Source organism: Sapajus apella, unplaced genomic scaffold (genome assembly GCF_009761245.1).
Source record: "Sapajus apella isolate SASKATOON/1434 unplaced genomic scaffold, GSC_monkey_1.0 scaffold108, whole genome shotgun sequence".
Lineage (NCBI taxonomy): Eukaryota > Metazoa > Chordata > Mammalia > Primates > Cebidae > Sapajus > Sapajus apella.
In genome coordinates, this window is record NW_022437048.1 from 4,867,253 (window position 1) to 4,894,424 (window position 27,172).

The window sequence follows — 27,172 nt, forward strand, 5'->3', positions numbered from 1 at the left end:
CAATTCACTCATCTATGAAGCTCTAAAAACTAAAATTAAGACGCTGAAAGCAGAATCATGCAAAAGATTTTAATCTCATCTTTAACAATATTTAGATTTTTTATTTTCTTAAAATTCCAGCACTACCAAATCTGCTTTTCAATAGATTATAATCAGTACTAGTAAGATGCTTGGAGGTATTTTAAATTGTGGAAATTAAAGGAAAAAATTGTGAGAGTAGAGAATGGAGCAACAACATTTAAAATGATAAGCTCAAATATACAAGACTCAAAATCTGGAGAAAATTTTAAAAAAAAAGATTTTGGTACTTGGTAGTAACTATTAGGTAGTTTCCATGAAACTAAACATTGGTTATTCCCCAATTTCAACATACTGTGATAGCTGATGAGTAATAATTGATCCTAGGGGAGAGGCCTTCAAACCACAGATGTCTCCATTCCATTATACCATTGAGTATATAAAACAGTTGTAATATTCCAGGGCCAGTCACTTGCCGTTTCTCCTAACAGCCTCAGAGAGAAAGAACTGACTGAAAAGTTTGAGGTAAAAAAGGTCTTAAATATTATTGTAAACTAAGATTGTTTATCTATTTTATAAATATAGATATACATAGCATCTCTTCATATATTTTTCCATAAACCATAAAAAATTATTGAGATTATCATTTAATAGTTGCTTGAAGTTGCAGACTACAAGCTTGAAGTTGTAGACTTTTTAGTATTATGTTTGCAAAAATTTTTTTAAACATCATCCTGCTGTAGTAAATATTTATTTTAGAGTGACCATAAATAAATCTTTGCAGCAGTAGAGCACTGGTGGGAGAGAGTGTGGACAGAATGAGAACAGAGCCTCGGGTTTACTTTGAAATTTGTGCCATCAGGTCAGCAAAGAGAGGGAACATGGACTGCCAGAGATTCTCTAAAGTCTGAGCAAGTGCCAATTTCTTTGGCCTCCACTTTTATCTTTAAAATATATGCAGTATTTACATTCCATTCTATAACATTTTACATTAATTTTAATGTGAAAGTTATTTGCCTTTCCTGTAAATTCTTGAATAAAATTCTCCAGGAAGATGCATTTGATTATCTGGGGTATTATGCTATAGCACACAGCAATAAACTGCTGTGGGTATCATGACTTGATAAGTATAAAAATAAAAGGAATAGCCGGTAATTATGCTATGTCCTGACTCCCAGATAAGATCTGGAAGGGTCTGTGATGTGGTTTATTTACTTCTTTGCTTAATGTGGTTTTGAATACTTCTTGAAACCAGTTGAAAGAAATTATATTGTAAACTCCCTCCTTGAATTCTATCCTTTCCAAAACTATCTCCTTGACCTGTTTCTTTCTTCTTCTAAATACTCTCAATATTTTGCAATTTCTACATATGGTATATATCATGCTTTGTTTTACATTATAGAAATAATCTATATCTGTCTTCCATATGGAAGTCTCACATGGAAGAAATCATGGTTTATCATTGTATTCTTGAAAACTACCGGAACAATGCTTTGCACATAGAAACTAGACAATGTATATGTATGTGTGTGTCTGTGAGGAGTATGTGTGAGTGTATGCATGTGTGTGTGTTTGTATAATTTTTGCTGTTGATTTCCTACACTAACGATCTGCCTGTAGAAGGCTGAACTTGACTGGAATTTTACATTCCTGTCTTCTCAAAATTATTAGATTATCTGGTATTTAAAATAATCCTATGCTGTCATTTCAAAAATGTTCACAGCATCTTCACCAGGAGATTCCATCTCAAGAAACCACTTTCTTTGCTCATCCATAAGAAACAATTTTTCATTCATTTAAGTTTTACCATTAGATTGAAGTAATTAAGTCACATGTTCACACTCCACTTCTAATTCTAGTTCTCTTGTTATTTCCACCACATCTGCAAGTTACTTCCTCTACTGAAGCCTTGAATCCTTCAAAGTCATCCACAAAAGTTGGAATCAACTTCTACCGAACTCCTATAATGTTGATATTTTGGTCTCCTATGAGTCATAAATGGTCTTAATGGCATCTAGAGTGGTGAATCTTTTACAGAAGGTTTTTAATTTACTTTGCCCATACTCATCAAAGAAATCACTATCTGTGATTTATTATTCATTCAATAATATTCATTTATTATTCATTCAATAATAAAATCTGAAAGTCAAAATTACTCTTTGATCCATGAGCTACAGAATGGCTGTTATGTTAGCAGGCATGAAAACAGCATTCATCTCTTTGTACACCTGCTTCAGCGTTCTTGGGAGCTCAGGTGCATTGTCAATGAATAGTAGTATTTTGAAAAAAAAAAAAAAAAATCTTTTTTCCTAAGAAGGGAGCTGAAAAGATTCAGTAAACCATGCTGTACTAGATGTACTGCCATCCAGGCTTTGTTGTTCCATCCACAGACCACAGGCAGAATAGATTTAGTGTAATTCTTAAGGGCATTAGGATTTTTGAAATGATAAATGACCATTGGTTTCAATTTAAGAAACCAGCTATATCCCTTAAAAAGAGTCAACCTGTCCTTTGAAATTTTGATGCCAGGCATTGATTTCTTCTCTTTAGCTATGAAAGTTCTAGATGGCATATTTTTCCAAAATAAGACCGTTTCATCCATATTAAAAATCTATTATTTATTGTAGACACCTTCATCAGTGTTCTTAGATTTTCTGGATAACGCTGCACCCTCTATATCAATGTTTTTTTGCTCATCTTGCACTTTTGTGTTATAGAGAAGGCTTCTTTGTTTAAAACATCATGAGCCAACCTCTGCTGGTTTCCAACTTTTCTTCTGCAGTTTCTTCACATCTCTCAGTCTTTATAGAATTAAAGGGCATTAAGGCCTTGCTCTATATTAGGCTCCTGCTTAAGAGAATGTGCTGGCTGGTTTGATCTATCCAGACAACTAAAACTTTTTCCATATTGGAAACAAGACTCTTTTGCTTTCTTGTCATTCCTGTGTTCATTGTAGTAGCACTTTTAATTTCCTTCAAAATTTTTCCTTTGCATTCACAACTTGACTAACTAGTTGTTGCAAGATCCTAGCTTTCAGCTTTTCTTGTCTTTTGATATTCTTTCTTCACTAAATCATTTTTACTTTTTAATGTAAAGTAGGAGACTTTATCTGGGGTATTATACTATAGCACTAGAACATTAGTGCTAGAACACTAGAACATTAGAGGATATTGTAGGGTTATTAACTGGTCCAAGTTTAATATTCCTGTATCTCAGGAAATAAAAAAGACTGAGGAGAGAAAAAGAGAACTGGGGGAATGGCCAGTCAGTGGAGCAATCAAAACATATACAACATTTATCAAATAAGTTTGCCATTTATTTTTGCCATAACACCCCAAAATAATTAGATCAAAGTAACACCAAAGATCACCATAGAAGATATAATAAAATCTTATTATAGCTTTATATTATAGCTTTATAATAATATCTTACAGATATTAAGGTATCTTATAATACTGAAAACTGTAAAATATTGCCAGGATTACCAAAATATGTCACAGAGACACAAAGTGAGCACATGCTGTTGGAAAAATGGTGCTGATAGATTTGTTGGATGCCAGATTGCCAAAACTTTTCTCTCAATTAGTAAAATACAATATATGAAGTACAATAAAAAGAGGTGTATCTGTGTATAGACAACACCTAGAATAACGTCTCACAGTCAGTCAGTTATCAAGAAAAATGTTATAAACTAATAAATTAATAAATATGAGGGAAACTTCAAGAAATTGCCCACTTTCAACTTGATTGCCTTTCCCAGATCCTTCCACATATTCTTTAGTATATAATGCATTCACACCATGACTAAGAGGATTAATGCCTAATGATGCCATCCCATACAGAAAATTTCCCATTATTATTTGAAATCAAGTAATATATACATTTATTGTATTAATAATAAATATTTTTAAATGCAAAAGTTCTGTATTTATTGTACACTCTATTGTATAATTTTGAATAAATCTTTAATTTCGCTCAGTTTTCTCGAATATAATATTAACAATATTGTAACTGACACATTTTAACACTGTGTGATATAGTAAGAGATCTACAGTGAAAATTAAAATACAATAAAATGCTTTGGAAAAGTCCTATATTATTCATTAAATAATAAAACTTGCAAGTCAAAATTACTCTTTGATCCCTGGACTGCAGGATGGATTATATGTTAGCAGGCATGAGAAAAGATCCTTCTTCGCATCATGAATTTTTGGGGGGTTGCCTAAAACCAGTGCAAATAAATCTGTCACCTATATTACTTTCATGTAGATTCTCAAAGATCACTAAATAACTGCTTACTTCCAGACTAACATTGTCTGTATACACCAAGGCATTATTTCTTCCAGAAACTTTACTTTCATTATCAAGTACATAGAAGTATTCTTTTATTTTTTATTTTAAGTTAAGGAATACACATATAGTTTTGTTACACAGGGATTATTATTCTTAATATGTGAATGTTTATTTTTAAAGCAATTGGTGTAATATAGTTGTGAAATTACAGAGCTCCTTTGATTTGACCTTAAAAAAAGTTCTTTATTAACAAATAGATTGATGCACTAAGATTGTAAGTGATTGCTCAAACTCAAAGAGCTATTTGTTAAAAAATTTGTACTGTAACTGGATCTTTTGAATCCGTGGTCTTTTGCTGACTTCTAGGATATTTCTGAATGAAATGAAAGTTCTTATTTTTTATTTTATTTAATTGCTCCATTTTGCAGATGAAGAAAGTTCTCCTTCTGATCACAGCCATCTTAGCAGTGGCTGTTAGTTTCCCAGTAAGTATCCATTTGTACATTCCAAAATATTTATGTACAGACATGTACTGCATATTTCTGTCACCAGGAACCACATATACAAGGGTTGTCCCATAAGATTATAACAGAGCTACCAAGTGCAGTGGCTTATGTCTGTAATCTCTGTAATTTAGGAGGTCAAGGCAGGAGAATCACTTGATCCCACAAGTTCAAGACCAGCCTGGGCAACATAGCAAGTCCCCATCTCTTAAGGAAAAAAAAAAAAAAAAAAAAAAAAAAAAAAGATTATAATGACGCTGAAAAACTCCAACCACCTAATGACATTGTAGCCATCATAATGTCATAGGGCAATGAATTAAGTCATGTGTTTCATGTGTTTATGGTGATACTGGTATAAACAAACCTACTCTCTGCCAGTCATATAAGAGTAGAGCACAAAAAAATATGCACAGTGCCTAATATACTGATAATAAACAATTAGGTTACTGGCTTGTGTATTTATTGTACTATGCTTTTATCATTATTATAGAGTTTATTCCTTCTACTATTTTTTTACAGTTAACTGTAAAACAGCCTCAGGCAGGTTGTTCAGGATGTATTCCATAAGAAAGCATTATTGTCATAAGAGATGATAGTTCCATGTGTGTTACTGCCCCTGAAGACCTTCCAGTAGGACAAGATGTGAAAGTGGAAAACAGTGATATTGATGATCCTGCCCCTGAGTAGGCCTAGGCTAATGTATATGTTTGTGTCTCAGTTTTAAGTAAAGTAGTTTAAAAGTAAAAAAGAAAGAGTAAAAAACATATAAATAGTGAAAGTATTTTTGTACAGCTGTGAAATTGTTTTGTTTTAAGCTAAGTGTTATTACAAAAGAGTTAAAGTAAAATAGTTATAATAAGGCTAAGGTTAACTTATTATCAAAGGAAGAAAAATATGCTTTCATAAGTTTAGTGTAGCATAAGTGTACAGTGTTTACAAAGTCCACAGGAGTAAACATTAATGTCCTAGGCCTTCACATTCACTCACCACTCACTTACTAACTCACACAGAGCAATTCCAGTTCTAAAAGGTTTATTTATGGCAAGTAACCTATACATGTGTACTATTTTCCATCTTTTATACTGTATTTTTTACCATACCTTTTCTATGTTAGATTTTTTTATATGCAAATACTTACTATTGTGTTACAACTGCTTACAGTATTCAGGATAGTAATATGCCATACAGTTTTGTAGTCTAGGAGCAAAAGACTATACTATATAGCCTAGGTATGTAGTAGGCTACAACATCTAGGTTTTGTGTAAGTGTACTCTGTGATGTTTGCATGATGGAATGGCTGAACTACATCTCTCAAACTTATCTCTGTTATTAGGCAATGCATGACTGTATATTTTGTCTTGATTCATGAATTTAAGGGTTTTTTCTACTTCACATACTGTATTCTGTAAGAATACCTAACACCTGCCCTTTTATCATTATATTCCAGAAAATATTATAAGTCATACACTGTTTAGTACATAATTCAGTTCCACATATCCTTGGTGTAGTGGTGAGTTTGAGCCATTTAAAAATACATATTAAGACTTTTCAGGAAAATTATTTCTACATATCCTAGACTAAGTCTGGATATTTTAAAAATGGTTATTACGAAACAATATTAATAATACATTGTCAAATTATTTTCCTCATGTGTATATATATATTTACTTGTGTGTTTTCATAAACATGAGTTTAATTAATTTCACTATTTACTTTTAGGTCTCTGAAGACCAGGACCGTGAAAAAAGAAGTGTAAGTTACTTTTTCTCTTTTTTACATGCAAGTTTTACATGTAAAACATTCATAACTGTTGTTAAAGATATTCATTTATCTACACCTCCCAAACAGTGGAGACATTCCTAAAGAGCTCTTGGTATTAGCACTCAACTGAGGTTTAGACTTCAGGGATTTGAGCTGTGCTCATAGAAAGGGAATTATCTCCACATCTCATATCATGGTAAGAATTGGATTGAAATCTTAATTGCTCTGTGATTATTTGGGTTACAATATTTTTTACTAGATTTATCTAGACTAATAAATGCTCATAACTGTGCAGGCCTCCACTTTGCCTTAGCTTTACAAAATTCATTTCAAAGAAAGTAAAAAATGAAACCCAAGCATTAAGAGATGTAGGCCAGCTTTGAAGATCCTCCCAGTGGCAAATTCGCTCATGGATTATTTGGGTCTAAACAATTATCTAAAATTATTTAACAAAAAGAAAATAAAATTTGCAGAGGGAAAGATTAATAAGATTTTCATAAATAAAAACAAATCTTTAAACAAGATTTGTTTGCAAAACTTTAAATCTTGTTTAAAGATTTGTTTTTATTTATGAAAATCTTATTATCTGGAAAGCATGATTTTATCGCAAAAACTACAAACAGAGAGTCAAGAATATCAAAAGTAATAGAGATTGGAACAGATAATTGAGAGGGAAAGCAGGAAGAAAGAACTGAGATACTGTAAGAGAGAGGTTGTTTCCAACATGTGGTTTGGGTAAAGACCTTGTATGAAGGCAAAGGGAGACGTTTTATGGCACCTCAACACCACATTCATCTTGGCCTTGTAGGTAAAAGAAGTGATTGCCAGAAAATATTTAGCTTTAAGTGGAAAGATACAGGAACATGAGTATCTCTAAATAATTTTTAAATGATGCAAAGTAATCAACTCTCTGTCCATAGCACACACAGAAAGAATAAACAATTTTATAGCTTCTAAAACCTCTTCCTAAAAATGAAGTCCCATTATTTAAAAAGCAAAACTGTTTTGTTTCTCTTCTTTGTAAAAAGTAAACTAAACCCTTTAATTTCTTTCTTTCAACAGATCAGTGACAGCGATGAATTATCTTCAGGGTTTTTAGTGTTCCCTTACCCCTATTTCCCATTTCCATTTCGAAGATATCAAAGATATCCATGGCTTAGATATAATCTTCCTATTCCAGTAAGTGAATCTCTTCTTACAACTCCCCTTCCTGACGAAAAATTAAACAAGAAGGAAAAGTCAGAATAAAATTGATGATGAAATATGTGGTAAGTACACATAGTTACAATCATAGTTTAAGTTTGCAGTTTGGAATTCATAATTTCAAGGGGAAAAAATGCTAGCCATGTCCCCATTTGGCTCCTTTCAGTTTCAATTTGTTTTAATGTTTTTCTCTGGTAGATACTGTCGTGTGTGCCCACTCAGAGATAGACACGTGCCCTTCCGTGATCTAACCAGCATATTGCTTTAAATCCCTCCTTTGTTTGATGTAATAGAAACAATCCCTATGTTATTAAAATATTGTTTACAAAGTATTTGTAACACTTTATGCTATTGTCAATAACTGCATTCTAGACTGACTCAGAGTAACCAAGGTTGAGATCATAGTAGATGAAGTTGGCCTAGAGTTTAAAATAGATTTCAGTTTAGTCCTTAGAGAACCATGTAATTTTCCTGATACTAAAACTCCAAATTTAGCTCTCAAGCATCACATTATAGTAAAATTTTAAAGGCTTCATGCTTCACCTATAACAGTGACCCCTATCATTGCATCATACCAAAAACAAAGTGGATGGTGTGTCAAGTAATAGATAAATTGAGGAGAGAGAGTCTATACTGAAGATTAAATTGGATCCCAGAGGACTGTTCAAGGGAAAAAAATCCTTCAGCTAATACTTATCACTAAAGACCTTTGCTTTCTTTTCACGTCTACAGGTACTCAATGTTCTTGAGCAGATGGTTTCCCAGTCCTTGAACTAAATATATTTTTAAGCCAATATTTGCCATTAAAATGCAGAAAATGTACATGTTTTTGAGAAAATGACCCAATGCAATTCATAACCATATGTTTGTTATTTATTTCAGGTCACCTAAAATTAAATGTGAGCCACTTCCTTGAAGAATCAAAATTCCTATTAACAAAAGAAAAACAAATGTAATTGAAATAGCACACAGCATTCTCTAGTCAATATCTTTAGTGGTCTTGTTTAATAAACATGAAAGCAAAAATCTTGGTTTCTTAATTTCTACAAATTCCATAATAAACAATTTATTTTCACTCTTCAGCAATCCCCTGGAGAAGGAAGAGGTAGCAGGTGGTTATAAAAGTAAACTGTCCTACAGCATATGACAAAAGTCATCCAACAAGATTCTACTTGCACAATAAGCCTTTTAGTGGGTCACAGTGACTGCCTTTGTCTCCACAAGTTGGTTATCAGGAAATTAGAAAAATTCTCTTTGAATAAAGATTATGTTTCTCCACCGCAAGTTTAAATTGTTCATAGCTAAGACCCTTAGCACCAATAATGGAAATTCTGCCACCATTCATCCATAGCTGGCTACAAATCAGTATCAGCCTAATAAGCTACTTGGCACTTGAGCAGGGAAATTGCTGTCTCCCTTGATCACTTTTAGGGATTAAGAGTACCTCAAACGATTAAATATTTATTGGTATTAAAGTCAGTGATCCCAAGTAAAACATGGGAAAGACAGCAAGAAAACCAAACAGTTATCAATATAATTTGGTAAATTAATTCTATAGGCATTGTTTCCTAACCTTACAGCTGACAGACTGGAGGCTACTGCATGACCGGGCAGATGCAGTCATGGGAAAATAAGAGAGAGGGGCAGAGAGAGCAAAGGCAATCAGAGCCCTGAAGAAGGGCCAAAGACAAATAGCTGCTCTGAAATTTGGAAGAGCCAGCTGTGCAAGTAATCTACGGTGCCACTAATTTAATAACTAATCTAATCTACCCTACTTTTTTGTTTCATTAAGAGTCTTTGACATCTCTCCTTAACTCTCAGATTAGATCTTTTATCTCCTTCATTTGATGTCATTATAATTTTCTGAAGAAAAAAAAAACTCCTGTCCTTTACTTTTAACTACTAGATTCGTTTCTATTAAAATTAATCAGCTATCTCCTTCATCCAGTGAATTTGGACATCATTCTTGAATACTATAGGCAATTATAAAGCAACAGGAAGTATTTGTGTATTTACACATAGAAAATTACAGTAAAAATGTGGTATAAAAGATTTTTAAAATGGTACAACTGTATAGGGTAGTTACCATGAATGGAGCCTGGAGGCCTGGAAGTTGCTCTGAGTGGGTCAGTGAGTGGTGATTAAATGTGAAGGCCCAGGACATTACTGTACACTACTGTAAACCTTATAAATTATGTACACTTAGGCTACACTAAATTTATGAAAATATATTTTTCTTTCTTCAATAATAAAGATACAAAATTATCTTTAGAAAATATACAAAAAAGATGCAAATTTATCTTTTTTATAGTCTTATTCTATAAGTTTTTCTCTACTGTTAAATATATATACTTTTTTTACTTTTAAACTTTTTTGTTTAAAACCAAGACACAAACATATATATTAGCCTAGGCCTACAAGGGGCCAAGATCATCAAGATATTCCTAGCAATTTTCAGCTCCATTATAATCTTATGAAATCACTGTCCTAGACAGTCAGGCATTGACCAAGACATTGTTATATAGCACATGACTATACTTTTTTGTCAACTGTTGTGCTAAATACTGGAGATTTGGAAAAAAGATTCTCTTTAATAATCTTACAGGTTAGATAGGGGAGATAAACACATACAAAATTTCAGGAAATGTAATAAATGCTCCAAAAAATTACAGAGCTTTTTGTTTCAAAGCAGCGGAGAAACCAGCTGCCTACACAAATTAAGAAAGGTCCCACAGGTGACTTTGAATTGAACATTAATGGATAAATAGATTATTGACAGAAAAACAGGCACAAATTAGATGCCCAATAGATATTTACTAGATAAGCTCTATACTCAAATTGGTATTTTGTTTGTTGCATTTTTGGTTCTTAATTTTATTTAAAATTGGTATTCTGAATGACGTTTATTTTCACTGGACAAAGATAAAAGAGCAAAAGATGAGAGTAAAATACTTCAGAACATATTTCTAACAAATATATAAAATTCTATTAATCTTAGGAACAAGCTCTGAGAAGCAAATGATAAAATCAATATCTTAATATTCTTGTTCACTAAATAACATTTCTATCAACTTTTCATACAGACACAGAGTGAATATAACCTGATGAGTTATATCCTTATTAAAACAGCTAATATATCTAGGAGACAGTATTTATTTAGAGTTCTATGTCAATTGAATAATGCTCAGGCAGAGTTGAAACTCTGGCCAAAGCTGTGGGCATCAAACCAAGAGAGCTGAAGGCAACTAACAACAATAGAGCAAGGTGAATAGCAAGGCATGGATCACCTATTAGATCCTCCCCACAGTCACTTAAGAAAGCTTCTAGTTTCCCCTCGAGGATCCAAGACTTTAGCATGGGAATCAAATAAGAGCAGAGGGACACACTGAATTCTAGTTGCGGTCACTCTAAATGAGAGCCCAGCTAGAGACCAGCCTCCCCAACATTCAGGGGAAGGTCAGTTCTAATACTGGAAAACAGAGCCCCAAAAATCTATCCCTCATCCATATATTCTAGCTCTTCCATGAAGTAAGTTAGAATTCAAGGGGAAACAGATAATATGCCTGCACACTTTAGAAGTTCTTCTTGACTGGGTTCTGGTCTCATCTAGAGGAAAGTAGTAATTCCAAAACTGCATAAAAATATTATTTAGTTTCTTATCTGTTATTCACATTTCTAGGAACATTCCTGCTTTGACAATGTTGACTCTGTATTGTCGGGTTAGGCAGGAATTTGCAACTTAAACAAGTAGCACAGATAATCATTTGCTCAACAAATTTTTCTCTAATATGTGCTAGGCATAGGTTTAGAGACTGGGACCATTATTTTCTAGTGGAAAAAGACAGAAAATAGTAAATAAACACATATAAGTTTTTAAAAAATTATATTGTAATATATCACGAGGAAAATAAAAGGTTAAATAATAAAGTGATGAAGAAGTGACTATTTAGACAAAGTGACAAGGAAATCTTCTCTGAAATGAAGACATTTGAGGTGAATACCGAGTAATACAGGGGACATTACTGAGAATTGAGGTAAGAACATTCCAGGCAGCATGAATATAAGTGGACGTTCCTGATATAGGAAAGAATATGGCACATTCTAGGAACAGAAAGGTCATTGAAACCAGCATACAGTGAGAGAAAAAGTGGTAGAAGTTAAGGTAAGATGAATAAAGAGAAACCAAATTATTTAGAAACAGTCCCTGGTAAAATTTTGAATGTATTCTAAGTGCATAGGAATCCATTGAGAATTTAAGCAGAAGAATAATCATGTCAGATATATGTTAAAAGTGACATTTTTATAACTATGTAAAAAATGATTATAGGGTGATAAGAGTGAAAGTAAAGAGATCAAAACGGGAAATATTAGAACGATTCCAGGTATAACATGCCAGTGGCTGAGACTAAAGCAAAAAAGTTCACATTAGGAAGTGGTGGCAGATTTGGGGTATTTGTTAAGATAGAATTAATGATTCTTCTAACAAGTGGTCGTGTGGAGGAGAGAAAAGATAACCTATAGGAGTCACTAGATGGCCCTTGAGCCACTAGTAGTAGCATGCTACTGTTTACTAAAGGATAAAAGAGACTAGTGGAGAACTAGTTGAGAAACAGGGTATGTTTGGATATAAAATATTCTTTTTTTCATGATCATTTGGAGATGTCTATTTTACATGCCAATAGAGATGTTAAAATAGCTGTTGGATACTTGAATCTAGAGTTCAGTGAAGGCAATTGCCTATTGATGATACTTAAGGTTATAGGAATTTAGTACATCAACTAGAAAGATATTAAAGACAGAGGGAGAAAAGATAGAGGGGTGGTGGGTGCTGGAAGAATTTTTAAATGTTCTCCTAAATTTAGAGTTTGAGGAAAATAAGAAGAACCAAAATGGAAATTAAGAGCAGCCATAAGTGACTCAAGGGAAGAAAAAAAAGAAGAAAAAGTCAAAAAGTTTTACCAGTCAGAAAAACTAGTAACCATGCCAAGAGTTGCTAAAATGTTGAGTGGGAAGAGTATCTAGCAGCTACCATTGGATTTGGCTACACAGAGATCATCGTTGACCTGGCTGTTTATTTTGAATGGTAACAAGAATGACAAGAATGAAATAAACATAGGACAGGATTATAGGGGGTCTTGGGATCATGTTGGAGAAATAACACTTCACATAAATTTATTATCCCTTGTATTTTTAAATCTGTGTATTTTTAATGGCTTCAGAAATCCTTGTAACCTAAAACTTACCGAGGAATAAATTTATGTGTGTACTAGTGCTAAAGTCACAATGACAGTCACTGTAGGCTCCAGATGACATTAAATGTCTCCTCACAATCTCAAAATTGTCTTTTTATAAGTGTTCAGGAGAAAGCGCTATCTTCTTAAATAATCTCTAAAAACAGGGGTTGTGGCTGTCTACTGTACGACCAAAAGAGCTTTGTTTCTAATACAAACAGTTTGTATGTCTATTGCTTAATAGAATTGGTTATAAGAGAGTAAAATTTTGATATTCCAGTTTGCTATAGTTTGTTGACTATTTTTAAGAGCATTTTATGGTATTTTTTTCCATGGTTTTCACATACAGCAAAGACTTTTAAAGCATACAAATTTCTACTTTAAAATATCAATTTTCTGATACCATGATAGTCCTATGGAAAGCTGTGTTAGTCATTTACATTGCAACTGCTGTCACAAACATTATTGTACTTCAAGAAAAAACTAGTGTTGAGAACAGCCTGGTACAAATGAAGTGACTGAGAAATAAAATGAGACAGAAAAAAATAAAACTACATGCATGTAAATGCCATCAAAGGAAGAGAAAATAGAGATGAAGTACATTTCAAATGTAAGAAACATTAACAGAATAACAAGAGGTTGTCACTATTAAAAGAGTGTATATGAGTCAATAATCATTATGTCACTTATTACAAAATATTTTTGTTTACAATGCTTAAAATGTGAACTTATGTAACCACAATAGCCTCTTACACAGTTCCAGTCTATGAATGGTGGTGTGAATACACTGATTATCAGGACCTAAACAAAGGGAACTTGCAGCTGGACTGAGAAGCCCTGCTGGTTCTCATCCCATAATCTAGGGATGTTCTAGAATCAGGCCATGCTCACTATTGATGGATGTATAACTAGATAAAGTATGGTGGATTCATCCCAGATTATAAGCACTCTCAGTTTGGAGGCCTTGTTCAGCACCATTGCAGCTTCCTTGGAGATTTCAGAGCATGTGAGTTCTGATCTTCCTTTTGCTTTTCTTTGGAAAACACAAGAGCATTGGATAGCTCCATTATAGAATTCACCTAGTTTATCTATTCCAGGCACTCAAAACACTTTCATTAAGATTGCCTTAGATCAATAGATATGAGAAATATCGAATGTTAACAGTAATCAAGTAAATTTTAGACTATGAGCTCCACAAGAGCAGAGATGTTTGTCTGCTTTGGTTACTAATTTATCTCTACTACCTGAAACACTACCTAAAATAAGGTATGTGCTCAAAGAATAATGTCCAGTACCTGAAACAATGTATGTGCTCAAAGAATAATGTCTAATTTTGCAAAGCCCCACAAAAGTTACATTACTGTTTGAAGTGAATGGGTGATCCCATGGTAAACATGTTTTTATCTTGGTGGGAGAAAATATTACAGCACTGTCACATGTTCTTAAAATATATTTTCCTGTGAAAACAGTGTTGTAAATTAAGTAATTCAAAACTCAGCTGAAAATCATTATCACTCATGATTCTAAATCAATGGCTGAGAAATTACTATATGAAATAGAACACCTTCAGAATTTGGGGAATGACCAGATCATAATCTTTCAACCACGGACCCTGATAATCAAAGGAAAACACTGTGACTAAATAGTTCAGATAGAATGGCTGGTATTATTACCTCAGGAATTTTAAATTCTGTCATCTCTTTTTGAACCGCAGAAACCAACTATTCTGAGAAACAGAGAATCTCATTTTACTCTGTCCAATCCAAATAAGTATTCTAGGGTTTAGAATATTGTTCCTGACCTTCTAAGACATGCAATAGTTCTAAGAAACAGACAGGAGTATAGACATTACTACAATGCTGATATTATTTCTTGTTTGTGTTCTGGTCATTCTATATTGATTTCTGTAAATTCCTCAATCCGGTCAGGCTTTCACAACCAAAATGAAGTCACAGTTAACATTATTTCTTGAGAAAGGCAAGTAAGAGAAACTATTCTTTCCTGAATTATCTAAGCAAAATTTGTGTTGAGCTATTTTTGCCAAAATATTCACAATGTCAATGGGTTTGTGATTTATGCTCTAAGTCAAAATGACTTTCCTTAAAACAGAACAATTATCTCCAATTCAATAATTTAATATTGTTTATTCAAAATGGTTCACCTATATTGTTGAAATTTAAAAATCTTTTAAAAAGCTTATTCATAAGACGATAATAAATCAAAGTATTCAGTCAATGCATATGGGAGAAAATACTTTGCCGCTCAATGCAAATGTTTCCCCACTTTATATTGATTAAAATGTTTCACACAGGGGTTTAACTTATAAGGAGGTGCTCTTGATTATGTGTGAAATGACCAATTTTCTTATTTTTAAAAATCAATAATTATAATTCTGTAAGGAAGAAGACTAATCACAGTCCATACCAGATGTAGTATCACTCAAAATCTAGGTTCTTAAACTAAAAAAAAACAATTAAAATGTGAAAGTATTGTAGCTAGCTATTTTTCATTTCAACAGCAGTTTTCAGTTCAAATAGATGGGATTAGTTGATTAACAATGCTATTAATATTTTTTAAATTATTCTACATATCTTTATAAGACACAAAAAGATTCATTCTTTAAAAAGATATGAATAATCTTTTCGCAAGCTTTATGAGTGACGACTCCACATCCTTCTCTGCATTTCATTAACTAAGATTGACCCAAAGGTGACCCTGCTGTCATCAAATCTTTCCTTTCTGTCATCATCCTATTGGGTAAAAAGTGGGAGGGAAACAGAATAATGTGACTCAAGGAACTAATACCCTTTAATCGGTCTTCAGTTGTTTATCTTGGTCTTCTCAACAGCTGACAGGCCAACTCAACCTACTGCCAAGCAAGATCTGACTGGCACGAGGAAAGGTAATGCTGCTGAAACACCCGGAGAAAGTGATCCTTTTCACAGTAGTTAGTGGGGACATCACCACAGTTATTTCAGAATCACATTTTCTTCTTTTTAATCTTTATTGTTAAGCTTGAATATGACCTAGGATCACTTTAAATTTTTTAATTTTTACCCTAAATCTAAGTTCTAGATAGTGCTATGATCAAATTTATTTTTAACTTTACTTTGGGTTCCAGTCAATTTCTGATACCAGCTAAATCATAGTAGACATTGTGAATTCTAAATAAGAAGGCATTTAATGCATTCCTACAGACAAATGTTGAGAGTTAACTCCTCAGGAAATTGGACTCATGATAATCGCAATTGACCCCTTAATTACTTTTAAATTTTATTTCTATAAAAGTCATTATTTTATTTTTATGGAATAATTATTTTTTAAAAACATGTCTTTCAACTATTCATGAAAGCTGGACAGTTCTACCATTTCATAAATTATTTCTTTTTACCAAGTAATGAGAGTAAATGCAAGGACTTATTGATGTAAGTACCTGATATAAAGTATGGTCTTATATCTATGATTTTTGTTTTTGCCAAAAAGAAATTACGGTAATTTTATAGGATATTTTCTTTTGTTTACATATCATTTCACTGTGTGAAGTGATAAGGGGTCTGTGACTCATCATACCAACATTTTCAGTCTATAATCCTAAAAGATCACTAGCAAGAGAAGCATTAATAAGAAACTCCATCCCACTCAGAGAAATATGACTTTGTTTAGATTGTTCAAATGGAATCCAAATGAGTTCCATCTAATGGAAATTCAATGACATCATACAGGCAGTTTTGAAGTCACTGTAGTAGACAGCCTTCTTAATAATTATTGTTGCCTGAGAATCAGATGCTAAGGAGTCTGATGTACTTTCCATCCTCTACCTGAGGATTTAATTCTGTAAATCTCTTTTGTAAAGCTCAAGTTTAGTGATTCAAGTTTATATGAGTATGTGAATAATCATAGCTGCAACAAGATAAAGTTATTAATTACCTCCTAAATGTAATATATACTTAAATGTAAAAAGTTTGGGGTATCATATATTATTATTGTCTAAAAAGATGCTTCATTAAAAATCAAATAAGCAGATATGACACTGTATATACTCTTAGAAAAATAAGGCTAATTTATGTCTTTAAATATTTTAGTTGAAGCCACCGTAATTGTCATCGCTATACTTCTTATTAAAACAATAAAGTTAATTATATCAGTTCTGATTTCTGGAGAAATATAAAGAGAACAGTTTCATAACCTTCCGCTTTCCATTCCATCCTACATACTTCTATTGTATTGATCATAGAATTAGGTAACTTTAGAAATCTCTAAGTTTCTTACATTTTTTACAGGTAAGAAAATGTAAAGCCCAGGAAAGGGAAATCACTTAATCGAAGTTACACAGGTAGAGATAAGGCCTGGTCTAGAACTCAGCCTTCCAAAAAATATATAGTCATGTCACTTTCTAGTCTGAAAACACTGTTGTTTTCTGTTGTTTATAAAGCCATGCCTAGCTTTTCAACCAGTCATTAACTTAAAGATGTCTACTTTTTCTGCTCTAAACTTTCCTTCTAATCTTACATTTTTCTTCTCATACAAGAGTCCAATCAAAATGTTCATGGCTGTTCTCAAGGCTTTCTCCTCTACTTGAAATATTTCCCTCCCTATTAAACCCTGCATAGGCAAGCATCACTTATATGTCATTTTTGCATGCAAAGACTGCTGCTTCTCTTAACTGAAACTTTCTATTAGTAGAAAACTACTTTTGTGGCATTTTCCGCTATTGTTCCTCTTACAGTTATTTGTATATGTTTCAACACTCTTCTAAAATTGATGCTACTTATTGTCAAGGCCTGTATCACCTTGATATCACCTTGATAATCTCAACATTTGAAATAGTAATAATTTGATAATTTCATTAATATTGTCAAAAATTAAATTCAAAAAAAATTTATTTATTTTTTATTATACTTTAGTTTTGGGGTACATGTGCAGAATGTGCAGGTTTGTTACATGGGTATACATGTGCCTTGATGGTTTGCTGCATCCATCCCCCATCATTTACATTAGATATTTCTCCTAATGTTATCCCTCCCAGTTCCCTCATCCCCTGCTATCCCCCACCTCACCTCCCCACCCCCTAACAGAGCCCTGTGTGTGATGTTCCCCTCCCTGTGTCCATGTGTTCTCATTGTTCAACACTCACTTATGAGTGAGAACATGCGGTGTTTGGTTTTCTGTTCTTGTGTTAGTTTGCTAAGAATGATGGTTTTCAGCTTCATCCATGTCCCTGCTCCAAGTCTGGGTTTTTACATTGTTTGTTAAAATAAATTTTCCACTTCAGCTAAATCTATCTGTAAATCTGGCTTTTTTTCTTAATCAAAGCAAATATGGCATTCAAGTCACTCCTAAGTTTCTAGTAACAAATTCTTTTAAATTAACTTTTTAAAAATTGATCTTTAGGTGCAATAATGAAGAGTTTTCTTCTAGTTGTGAATGTCCTGGCACTATCCATGCCTTTTTTGGTAAGTTAGTTTCATCTAACCAGTTTTATTGATTTTAAGAAAATTTTATTTAAGGGCTCTAACTATACAAATTTCTAAATACAGTTATACTTCACAGAATAAAATATCTACATATTTGTTACATTTTTAAGGTTAATTTTTTAACATTTATTTCTATTATGAAATCCGAATCATGTTCTTTTGGATATCCATTTTGTTCTGTGAATTAAGAAATCACACTAAATCGTGTATAGGAAACTTTTAAAATTCTCATACTATAGAGAAAATACTTTCTGGGGGAAAAACAATACTGGAAACATTTTAAAACTGTAAATGCATTAAAGATAATCCAGAAAGAATAAATATAGATATCATAGTCTGGGATGAAAAATTATTTTGATTAAGTTCCTATCTCACCCAGACTCCAGTGTCTTTAGGAAACAAAATTTTTCAAAGATCAAATTTGGTAAAGCTTTTTCATAAGTTTCAAAGACCTTGATACTTCTATCTTTAATATTCAAATAATATATTTTGTTATACTCTTCCTCAATATGTCATTTGACTGACCCCTTTTCAGGGATCCCTGGCATTATCTTGAATTATATATAAAGTTTTAAGGCTACTGGACCTAGAAAGGTTCTGCTTCTTTTCTTTTTAATTTTTTGACTTGTTTTTATTGTTATTACAGCTATTGCCTCTTTGTATTTTCATGTTCATCTGGGGATTCTAGGTACTGACAAAGGAGCAAGCATAAATAATAGTATATGTCCTTCTCCTAGATTACAAAATATTGGAGCACACCAGTCCTTGTTCTGTGAATATCTATAATATTTATTTATTATAAGTTTAGACTTGCTTTTAAGTTAACATCTATTCATTAATTCTACTATCTGCATGTTGTGTTTGTGTATAACATGTCTATAAATTCAATTCTTGGAATCAAAATTACCTTTTAAAACTTTGAGGTCTGGCCGGGCACCATGGCTCACGCCTGTAATCCCAGCACTTTGGGAGGCCGAGGCAAGCAGACCACAAGGTCAAGAGATCAAGACCATCCTGGCCAACATGGTGAAACCCCGTCTCTACTAAAAACACAAAAAAATTAGCTGGGTGTGGTAGTGTGCGCCTGTAGTCACAGCTACTCAGGAGCCTGAGGCAGGAGAATCACTTGAACCCAGGAGGCAGAGGTTGCAGTGAGCCAAGATCATGCCACTGCACTCCATCCTGGTGACAGAGTGAAACTGTCTCAAAAAACAACAACAACAAAAAAACAATCTTTGAATTCTGTAACTCAAATACTTTGTGGCCACCTTAACATTTAAAATTTAGGTTTCTCTTTGAACAACAGGGCTTGAAGTTTAAATCATAAAATGATCTACAACTCCCTGCTGTAAGCAACCTCTTTCCTGAGCTACCTGAGCCAGATTTGTCCCTCAAACATTCCTTCCTATTTTCCCAAAGGCTGCAGGCCTCAGAGACAGGAACAAATAATACAAAAAATAATAATAATAAAGTTTATTGATTTTATTATTCTATCTTATGAGTAGTCAAAATTATACAAATTAAAACATCAATGTGATACCATGTTTTATCCCTTCTCCCAGAGTAAAAATAGATAAAATTTTTTCTAGCAATTATGCACTGAACTGCATAAACATGAGGCCTATTGGTGGCACAATTTGGCCACAATATTATGGTACATCAAATTGTGGTACAGAATACACAATATTCTGTACCAGAATTTGATGATTTCTATTCAAGAATCCCTGAAAAAAATCTCATTTGTGAAAAATCATTTTATGGAAGCAATGAAAATTATTTAAAAAGGCTATTTGTACACAGATGTCATTCAACTCTCTATAATTAAAATTTTATCTTAAATAAGAAATAAACATTTCATAACATAATCATTGATTATTTAGTTATCAACTATAAAAATCTAAGTATGAAACCTATGATAGAAATGAAAAAATAATATGAAATATCACACTTTTATAAATATGCAGGATACTTTTTAGACAAGCATATACCAGGAATACCTAACATAGGTTGATATTACATTAATATATCTAGATTGTCAGAATTTTTGAAGTAAACATTCTGTAATATTCATATTACTTCTTTTTTAGGGGGAGGGGACAGAGTCTTGCTCTGTCACCCAGGTTGGAGTGCAGTGATGGCATCTCTGGTCACTGCAACCTCCGCCTCCCAGGTTCAAGCAATCCTCCTGCTTCAGTCTCCTGAGTAGCTGGGATTACAGACATGCACCACCATGCCCAGCTAATTTTTGTATTTTTAATAGAGGCAGGGTTTCACCAAGTTGACCAGGCTGGTCTGGAACCCCTGACCTCAGATGATCTGCCCACCTCTACCTCTCAAAGTGCTGGGATTACAGGGTGAGCCACTGCACCCAGCCTCATATTACTTCTTTATATTTTAAACTATGGTTTAATATATTTAGAGAAAAGCAAGACTTTGCCTCAAAGCAAAAAAACTTTATTGCCTTCTCAAATTTGTGATTTTCTGTACTTACACTTTCCAAAAGGTTTCTAGAGTCATTTTATACCCAAGGAATATATGTGAAATATCCTAAACCAGAACTGTCAATTTAAAAATATTTAATATGATACCTCCTTTCAAGTTTTATAAATACATGCCCATAAAAATTGTTTTCTCATTCCTGATTCTCTAAATATGTTACAATCCAAAACTAAGAAAAGCACTATAAAAAACAAAAGACAGATGGTTTTAAAAACACTATTATTTATATGTTGAGGTTATGCAAGAGGCAATATTTTAAATATTCTAAGTAAACCTTATGAATCATCTTAGTATGAGAGCAGAGAAAGAAAAAAAGGCTCAATGCTCCTCTAATTTTTAACAATGTATATTTAATAAAAACTGAATAGAAACTGTTCATATTTTTCATTTAAGCGAATTGTGTATTTGTTGACAAGGGGGTCAGATGACTAGATTTTTCCAATGATGACTTTTTCATTCTAGGTGATGATATTTAAAGACAATCTAAACATGACGTTTTTTATTACTAATCAGTTAGATTACTGTTGCTTCATGAGTGGTCCATAGGCCTCATAGATCAATTATGAAAAATGTTTTAAAAAATAAAAAGAAACTACATTTTGTCTCTAACACAAAAAGATAAAATATATTTTCTTTTTTGTTTTGTTTTGTTTTGTTTTTTCGTTATTTCTTCTTCTGGAACTCCCGAGGCTGCAGAGATTCAAAACCAGGAACAACAAGCAGTAAGTCTATTTTAATTATTTCTATTAGAGGCATGAACTACAATATATTCTGCAAAGGTCAATCTTATTAAATATGCCTCTGTCTAAAACCTAAGTATTTCATCTCCATAAAATAACCTAATAATATTTGCAAAAAAATGATTTCAGCAACAGGTGATATGAATCAACATTGATGTTTATCGGAAAGTTTTGTTTTCTTATGTAACCCAAGCCATGTATCTTTAGTTTTCATGTATATTTAGCAATATAAAATAATTATTTCAGCATTTCATATTGGGAGAAAATGAAAACATAAATTAAAGCTTAATATTTCCCCTTTCCACTTTTAAGACAAGAAAGAATCCTTCTCTGACCCCTCTTTGAATACTTCTCATACCTCCATATTTACTTCCCCTTTTGTTTCCCAAATATATTTGAATACATTTAAATATGTCTCCTTTTAGGAGAAATCTTTGCTTTATAGTATAATTTTGTTGATTTATTTCTAATCATATGGAAAGGTCTACTGACAAATTTTTAAACAGAGACAGATACATAGATATGGAAAATTCTTTATCTAATCTCTTGTAAAGAAAATTAAACCAAAAAAAATCTAAAATCTAAATCCAGGAATCTCTCTACATCACGTTATACTACCATTCTGCTATAATTAGTTTAGGAAAAAACAAATGTGTTCTTGGGCTAATTTTTAAATGAATAAAATGTGTGATCGATTACAAATATGTGGTAAGAATACATATGTGTGTGTGCCATTTTGCGTGTGGCTGCATGTGGTGCTTGTGCATAACATGTCAAAGTTCTTGATGAGATTTTTCTCTGTGTTGTACCTATAATATCCAACATATAGGATCACTTTCCATATATGCCCAGCTCTGGGCAATATGGTTTACATTAGGAATTAACTCATCTAATTTCTTTGAAACAAATATTATATTTATATCATCAAAATAATATTTTATAATATTGAAAATCATAAAGTGCAAAGGCAATGTACAAATCAACATCTTATAAAATAATATTGTTGCTGGGTTCCCTACTTCTAATATCCTACTCAATGGCAAATACTATATTATTTCAAATAATGTGGATTTAAGATATTTCCACATTTGTGTCTATAATAACAATATTCTGCATAATCTATTCTTTTTGCAGTGCCATGAGAATGATGAAAGACAATTATATCAGAAAATAGTTCCATATATCCCAATATATTATGTGCTGAATAGCTATCCATATTATAGAACCAATTGGTACCAAAATAGACAAGCTATAGCAATTAATACTCCATATGTGTCTCGCCCATATTATCCAAGCCCAGTTAGGCCACATGCCCAAGTTCCTCAGTGGCAATACCTGCCAAATATCCACACACCCACCGCAGTACGTCGCCCAAAACTACATCCATCATTTATTGCCATCCCCCCAAAGAAGATTCAGGATAAAATAATCATCCCTACCATCAATACCATCACTACTGTTGAGCCTACACCAACTTCTACCACTGTAACAATGGTGAAGAGGATAGTCACTCCAAAAGCTTCCTCAGAGTCCATCATCACAAGCACCCCTGAGACAACCACAGCCTCAGTTACTACACCTACGGCATAAAAACACTAAGGAAAGATCAAAGAAGACAACACAGGTAAATGAACAATAGATAAAATGAATAATTCTGACAAGAAGCGTGGATTGATCAATACAACCATAAATTCTAAAATAGTAAAAATGGATAAACTGAGTATGTTACAGAACCAGGCAAGACAAGATACTTACAATTTTACCTTGGTAAAACCATAGCATTGATATGCCAGATTCTGTTCCAACTAGAAATTTAAAGTAATTTTATTTGACCAAATGAAGATAATGGCAACTTTATTAACAAACTTTTCCTCACAATTGGTACACTCCTAGAATGTAATAGGTCTATTTCATCCTTATTCACACACAAACTATGACAGTAGAGCAAAACAGTAACACTTTCATGATTTTTATTTCAAAAATAATTTTTAGAAAAAGTTATATAGTATGAGTTTAAGTAAATTTTAATTCTGTAACAATTCTCTTGCACTCTCATTGTAGTATTAACAGAGTGAAAGGAAATGATATATTTTCTATGCATTCCTTTATTTCAGACATCATTTCTGAAATAATTCCTGAAGTTAAGCCTCTCAAATTTCTCCTATTTAAGATAAACCCATGGAAGAATTATAATGCTTAACTTGAAAAAACACATAAATGTTAAAAGGATGCTTTCAGAACACTGAATGTGGTGCAAAATGTTACTATTTATTACTTAGGCCAATGGATAATGGCAGAGTCTAAAATAATCTGAAACTTCTGAGAAGAATTTAAATGAAGATAAAGATTAATAAAGCAGAAAATATCCAAAGAGTGTAAAACAGTTTCAGGAGAAAGTTATAAAATTTTGAGTGCCTTTGCAACAAATGTTTTCAATCCATAAGATGTCTACATGTTGTATGACCTAAAATACCAGACAATGGTCTGTGATATGATGGAACTACCATTAGCCCAGAGAAGTTTGCTTCTTTCATCTTCTTGCTTAAAGACTATAGGCTGGTCATTACTTTCTCTGAACTTTTATTTTCTCATAATTCTGGTCGCTATGAGGCTCAAGTGAGAATGCATATGTGAAAGAATTTTTTTAAAACTGATCAATCTGTAAAATGTCATATATTAGAAAAGATAAAGTAAAATTAATAAATATTAACATTTATTTTTAACCAATATCCTACGTCTTCACTAAATAACAACCGTACATAATTATGTCTATTGATTCCCATAGTAACCATATGATATTATTCCTATCTCAAATTTAGGAATTAAAAACCAGTTAAGACTGAGGATGTTAAGTCAATTATTACAGCTAGAAAGTGCAAAATGAGAGGCAAACCCAACTTGTTTAATTTCAGATAGTGGGGCTTAATTACTATGTCATCTATTTTTATGTGGTTTGTCTAACTTGCCAAAAAAAAAAAAAAAAAACAGGGAAAATACACCGTGATTTCCTTAGACTAGCATATGTGTAAATTGTGCTATTTAGTTGCTATTCAACAGGATCTGCTAAGAAAAAGAGAATAAGAGCTGGTAAAACAGTTGGCTTATTATATTTTGGAGAACAAAATAAGAAAATTAATAAAGACAATATGAAAGTTAAGTTATTTAATATGTAGTTACATATTTTACTGATTCAAAATATAAAGAAGCGTGTAAAAGACAGTTTTTTCGTAAATATTACATAATGTCTATTATTTTCAGTTTACTATATGCCAATTTTAAATATTTAATCTGATTAACTTCTTGGATACAGACATAAAAGAAAAATTATGGATGCTAAATAAATATGTATCCTGAGAACTTTAACATACTATGAATAAACTTCTAAAATCTCATTGTTTTCATAGGACTTGCTGAAACCAAATGACTACTTCACACTCTCCTTCAGCCATCTGTCTGCCTTCAGTCAACAGAAAATGTGATGTTCACAGATTCTGCTCTTCTCTCCTTGTATTTTACATTTATGCCACATTCAATATTTTGATTCTTGCACAATAAAGCCAACTGATTGCAACTTATTCTTTGAGAGGAGTTTGTAAAGGTAGCTCAAGGATCTCCAAAACCTTGAAATTCTGTGGCAAATTTAGTGTGAGTTAGAGTACACAAATTTACCTGAAGGCAGGGTTCATAGCTTCATCAGTTCCTCAAACTGGTTCATGGTCTGACACGAAAGATTTCTCCTCTAGGATGACAGTGGGACCAGCAAAGAGCTAAGCCATGGTATTCCAATCCTGGGGACCACAGAGTGACTCTTGAGAGCATGGGAACTCTAGGGTTAGCACTAAATTTAAGTGCCCAAATGTATTGCTAATGTTAGTCTAAATAATTCCTAAGAGCTAATTCTGGGCACAAGCAAATTACAAATTTCCATAACTACAAACACAGATACATTGCAAAACTATAGATGTTGCCAGGGACTCTAGACATGCATGGCCAGATTTCTCCATACTGGAAGCCACAGTCTGACATCTGTTCAAACACACACAGACACATACAAACACACACACACACACACACACATCACACACTAGAAAGCTTCTAGAATTCAGGTATTTCAGTCTGGAAAAACTAATGAATATTTAAAGTCCAAGGATATGACAGAGTTGTTTTCTTAAATATTGCAAAGAAAATCAGGTCACTTTCATGCTTGGTCTATATTTAACACATCATGCCAGAAAAAATAAAAATCACTCAACCCTTGCAAAATGTTTACTGGTCACCTATCTAATCTTTTGCTGTAACGCCCAACAGATGTGCTATTATTAAGAGTGATTCAGTCTTTTACCTGCTCTCTCACTCAAATGGAGAATCTGGAATAGAGACATGAAAGGAATATGACATGGCTAGCCCTCATTTGCTATGATCATTAATGATATTATTAATTTCTTGAAAAACAAAGTAAATATGTGGAAGAGGCAAAAATTTACATTATTAATTTAAAATCTTATCACCTATTATATAAGATATTATAAGAATTGTTATGATACAAACAATAATAATATCTGATAACAATAAGCAATCAGCAGTTATAAAGTACATATTATTTACCAGTCAATCTTCTATTTGATTAAATGTATTTACTCATTTAATATGTACCCCAGAACTTAAAAAATAAAATTAAGAAACAAGGCCACTTTACATGGCAGCAATGAAAATATCACATGATAACTAATTAAGAGTTTCACTCAGTAATATCATTTCCTAGAGTGCAGAGAAAGTCAACAATTATAACACCAGACAACAGAAAAGAAAAAAAGCAGTTGACCAGTCCAAAACTCTCCTGCCTGGACATTACAAAAGATCTCCATCCACCCACCTCAATAGGAAGTTACATGGGTTCATATGCTTTTGTATCATCACAATGTAAATACACAAAGAGCTTTATCTTTACCTTTGAGTGCCCAAAACAAAAATCCATGCCTGTCAAATCTGTATCCTCCTTTGTTTTAACAAAGAAGACAGCTAATTATCTTCAATTGATAAGTGAATAATTAAAGAAAAAAATCTGTCCAAAGTCTATAAGTCAGGCCTAAGCAAAGCACTAGCATCATTTGCACCAAACTCATCGACTCCAACTTGGCAAATTTATCTCTCATAAACATGCGGGACCCTGCAAACCACAGTCATAAACCAAAATTTATGACAAGGTCATCAAGCATTGAAGACATTGCAACTGGTGCCCCGACCAGTATAATCTCCACTGTCCTTAGAGCTACAATTAATTTAGCCATAATCACTTGTACCATATCCAAAAGTAAAACCTCTATGACATTAGCTAAAACTACTTCAACTGCAATTCAGGGATCAGATGCAACCACCAGCATACCTAAAGCTATTCTCAATCACTGCTACCACAACCCTAATGACATCAATCGCCAACTCAGCAATGTGGT

General features: G+C 32.8%; 2 protein-coding genes and 1 long non-coding RNA gene across 3 annotated transcripts; 2 read left to right on the top strand and 1 right to left on the bottom strand.

Annotated features, from left to right (window-relative positions):
- Nucleotides 1–195: 195 nt before the first annotated feature.
- Nucleotides 196–9,058, top strand: FDCSP (follicular dendritic cell secreted protein). Its single transcript, XM_032259329.1, has 5 exons — nucleotides 196–543; nucleotides 4,740–4,796; nucleotides 6,534–6,566; nucleotides 7,638–7,843; nucleotides 8,661–9,058. Exons 2-4 carry the CDS (start codon nucleotides 4,740–4,742, stop codon nucleotides 7,821–7,823), a joined length of 276 nt encoding a protein of 91 aa, XP_032115220.1. The 5' UTR covers nucleotides 196–543; the 3' UTR covers nucleotides 7,824–7,843; nucleotides 8,661–9,058.
- LOC116537277 lies at nucleotides 2,691–27,172 on the bottom strand. Its single transcript, XR_004263055.1, has 4 exons — nucleotides 27,160–27,172; nucleotides 17,486–17,493; nucleotides 17,400–17,402; nucleotides 2,691–2,914 (listed from the first exon to the last, which is right to left on the bottom strand). It is a non-coding gene; the product is annotated as an uncharacterized LOC116537277 (long non-coding RNA).
- CSN3 (casein kappa) lies at nucleotides 18,404–23,346 on the top strand. The gene is made up of 3 exons (XM_032259328.1): nucleotides 18,404–18,462; nucleotides 21,672–21,704; nucleotides 22,857–23,346. Exons 1-3 carry the CDS (start codon nucleotides 18,409–18,411, stop codon nucleotides 23,310–23,312), a joined length of 543 nt encoding a protein of 180 aa, XP_032115219.1. The 5' UTR covers nucleotides 18,404–18,408; the 3' UTR covers nucleotides 23,313–23,346.

What these genes read in the sequence shown, in the direction of transcription:
- FDCSP (XM_032259329.1), top strand. Translation starts at nt 4,740, where the DNA reads ATGAAGAAAGTTCTCCTTCTGATCACAGCCATCTTAGCAGTGGCTGTT. An exon ending in CAGTGGCTGTTAGTTTCCCA is followed by an intron (nt 4,797 to 6,533) that starts GTAAGTATCCAT and finishes ATTTACTTTTAG; the next exon opens with GTCTCTGAAGACCAGGACCG. An exon ending in AGGACCGTGAAAAAAGAAGT is followed by an intron (nt 6,567 to 7,637) that starts GTAAGTTACTTT and finishes TTCTTTCAACAG; the next exon opens with ATCAGTGACAGCGATGAATT.
- CSN3 (XM_032259328.1), top strand. Translation starts at nt 18,409, where the DNA reads ATGAAGAGTTTTCTTCTAGTTGTGAATGTCCTGGCACTATCCATGCCT. An exon ending in CACTATCCATGCCTTTTTTG is followed by an intron (nt 18,463 to 21,671) that starts GTAAGTTAGTTT and finishes GGAACTCCCGAG; the next exon opens with GCTGCAGAGATTCAAAACCA. An exon ending in AAAACCAGGAACAACAAGCA is followed by an intron (nt 21,705 to 22,856) that starts GTAAGTCTATTT and finishes TTCTTTTTGCAG; the next exon opens with TGCCATGAGAATGATGAAAG.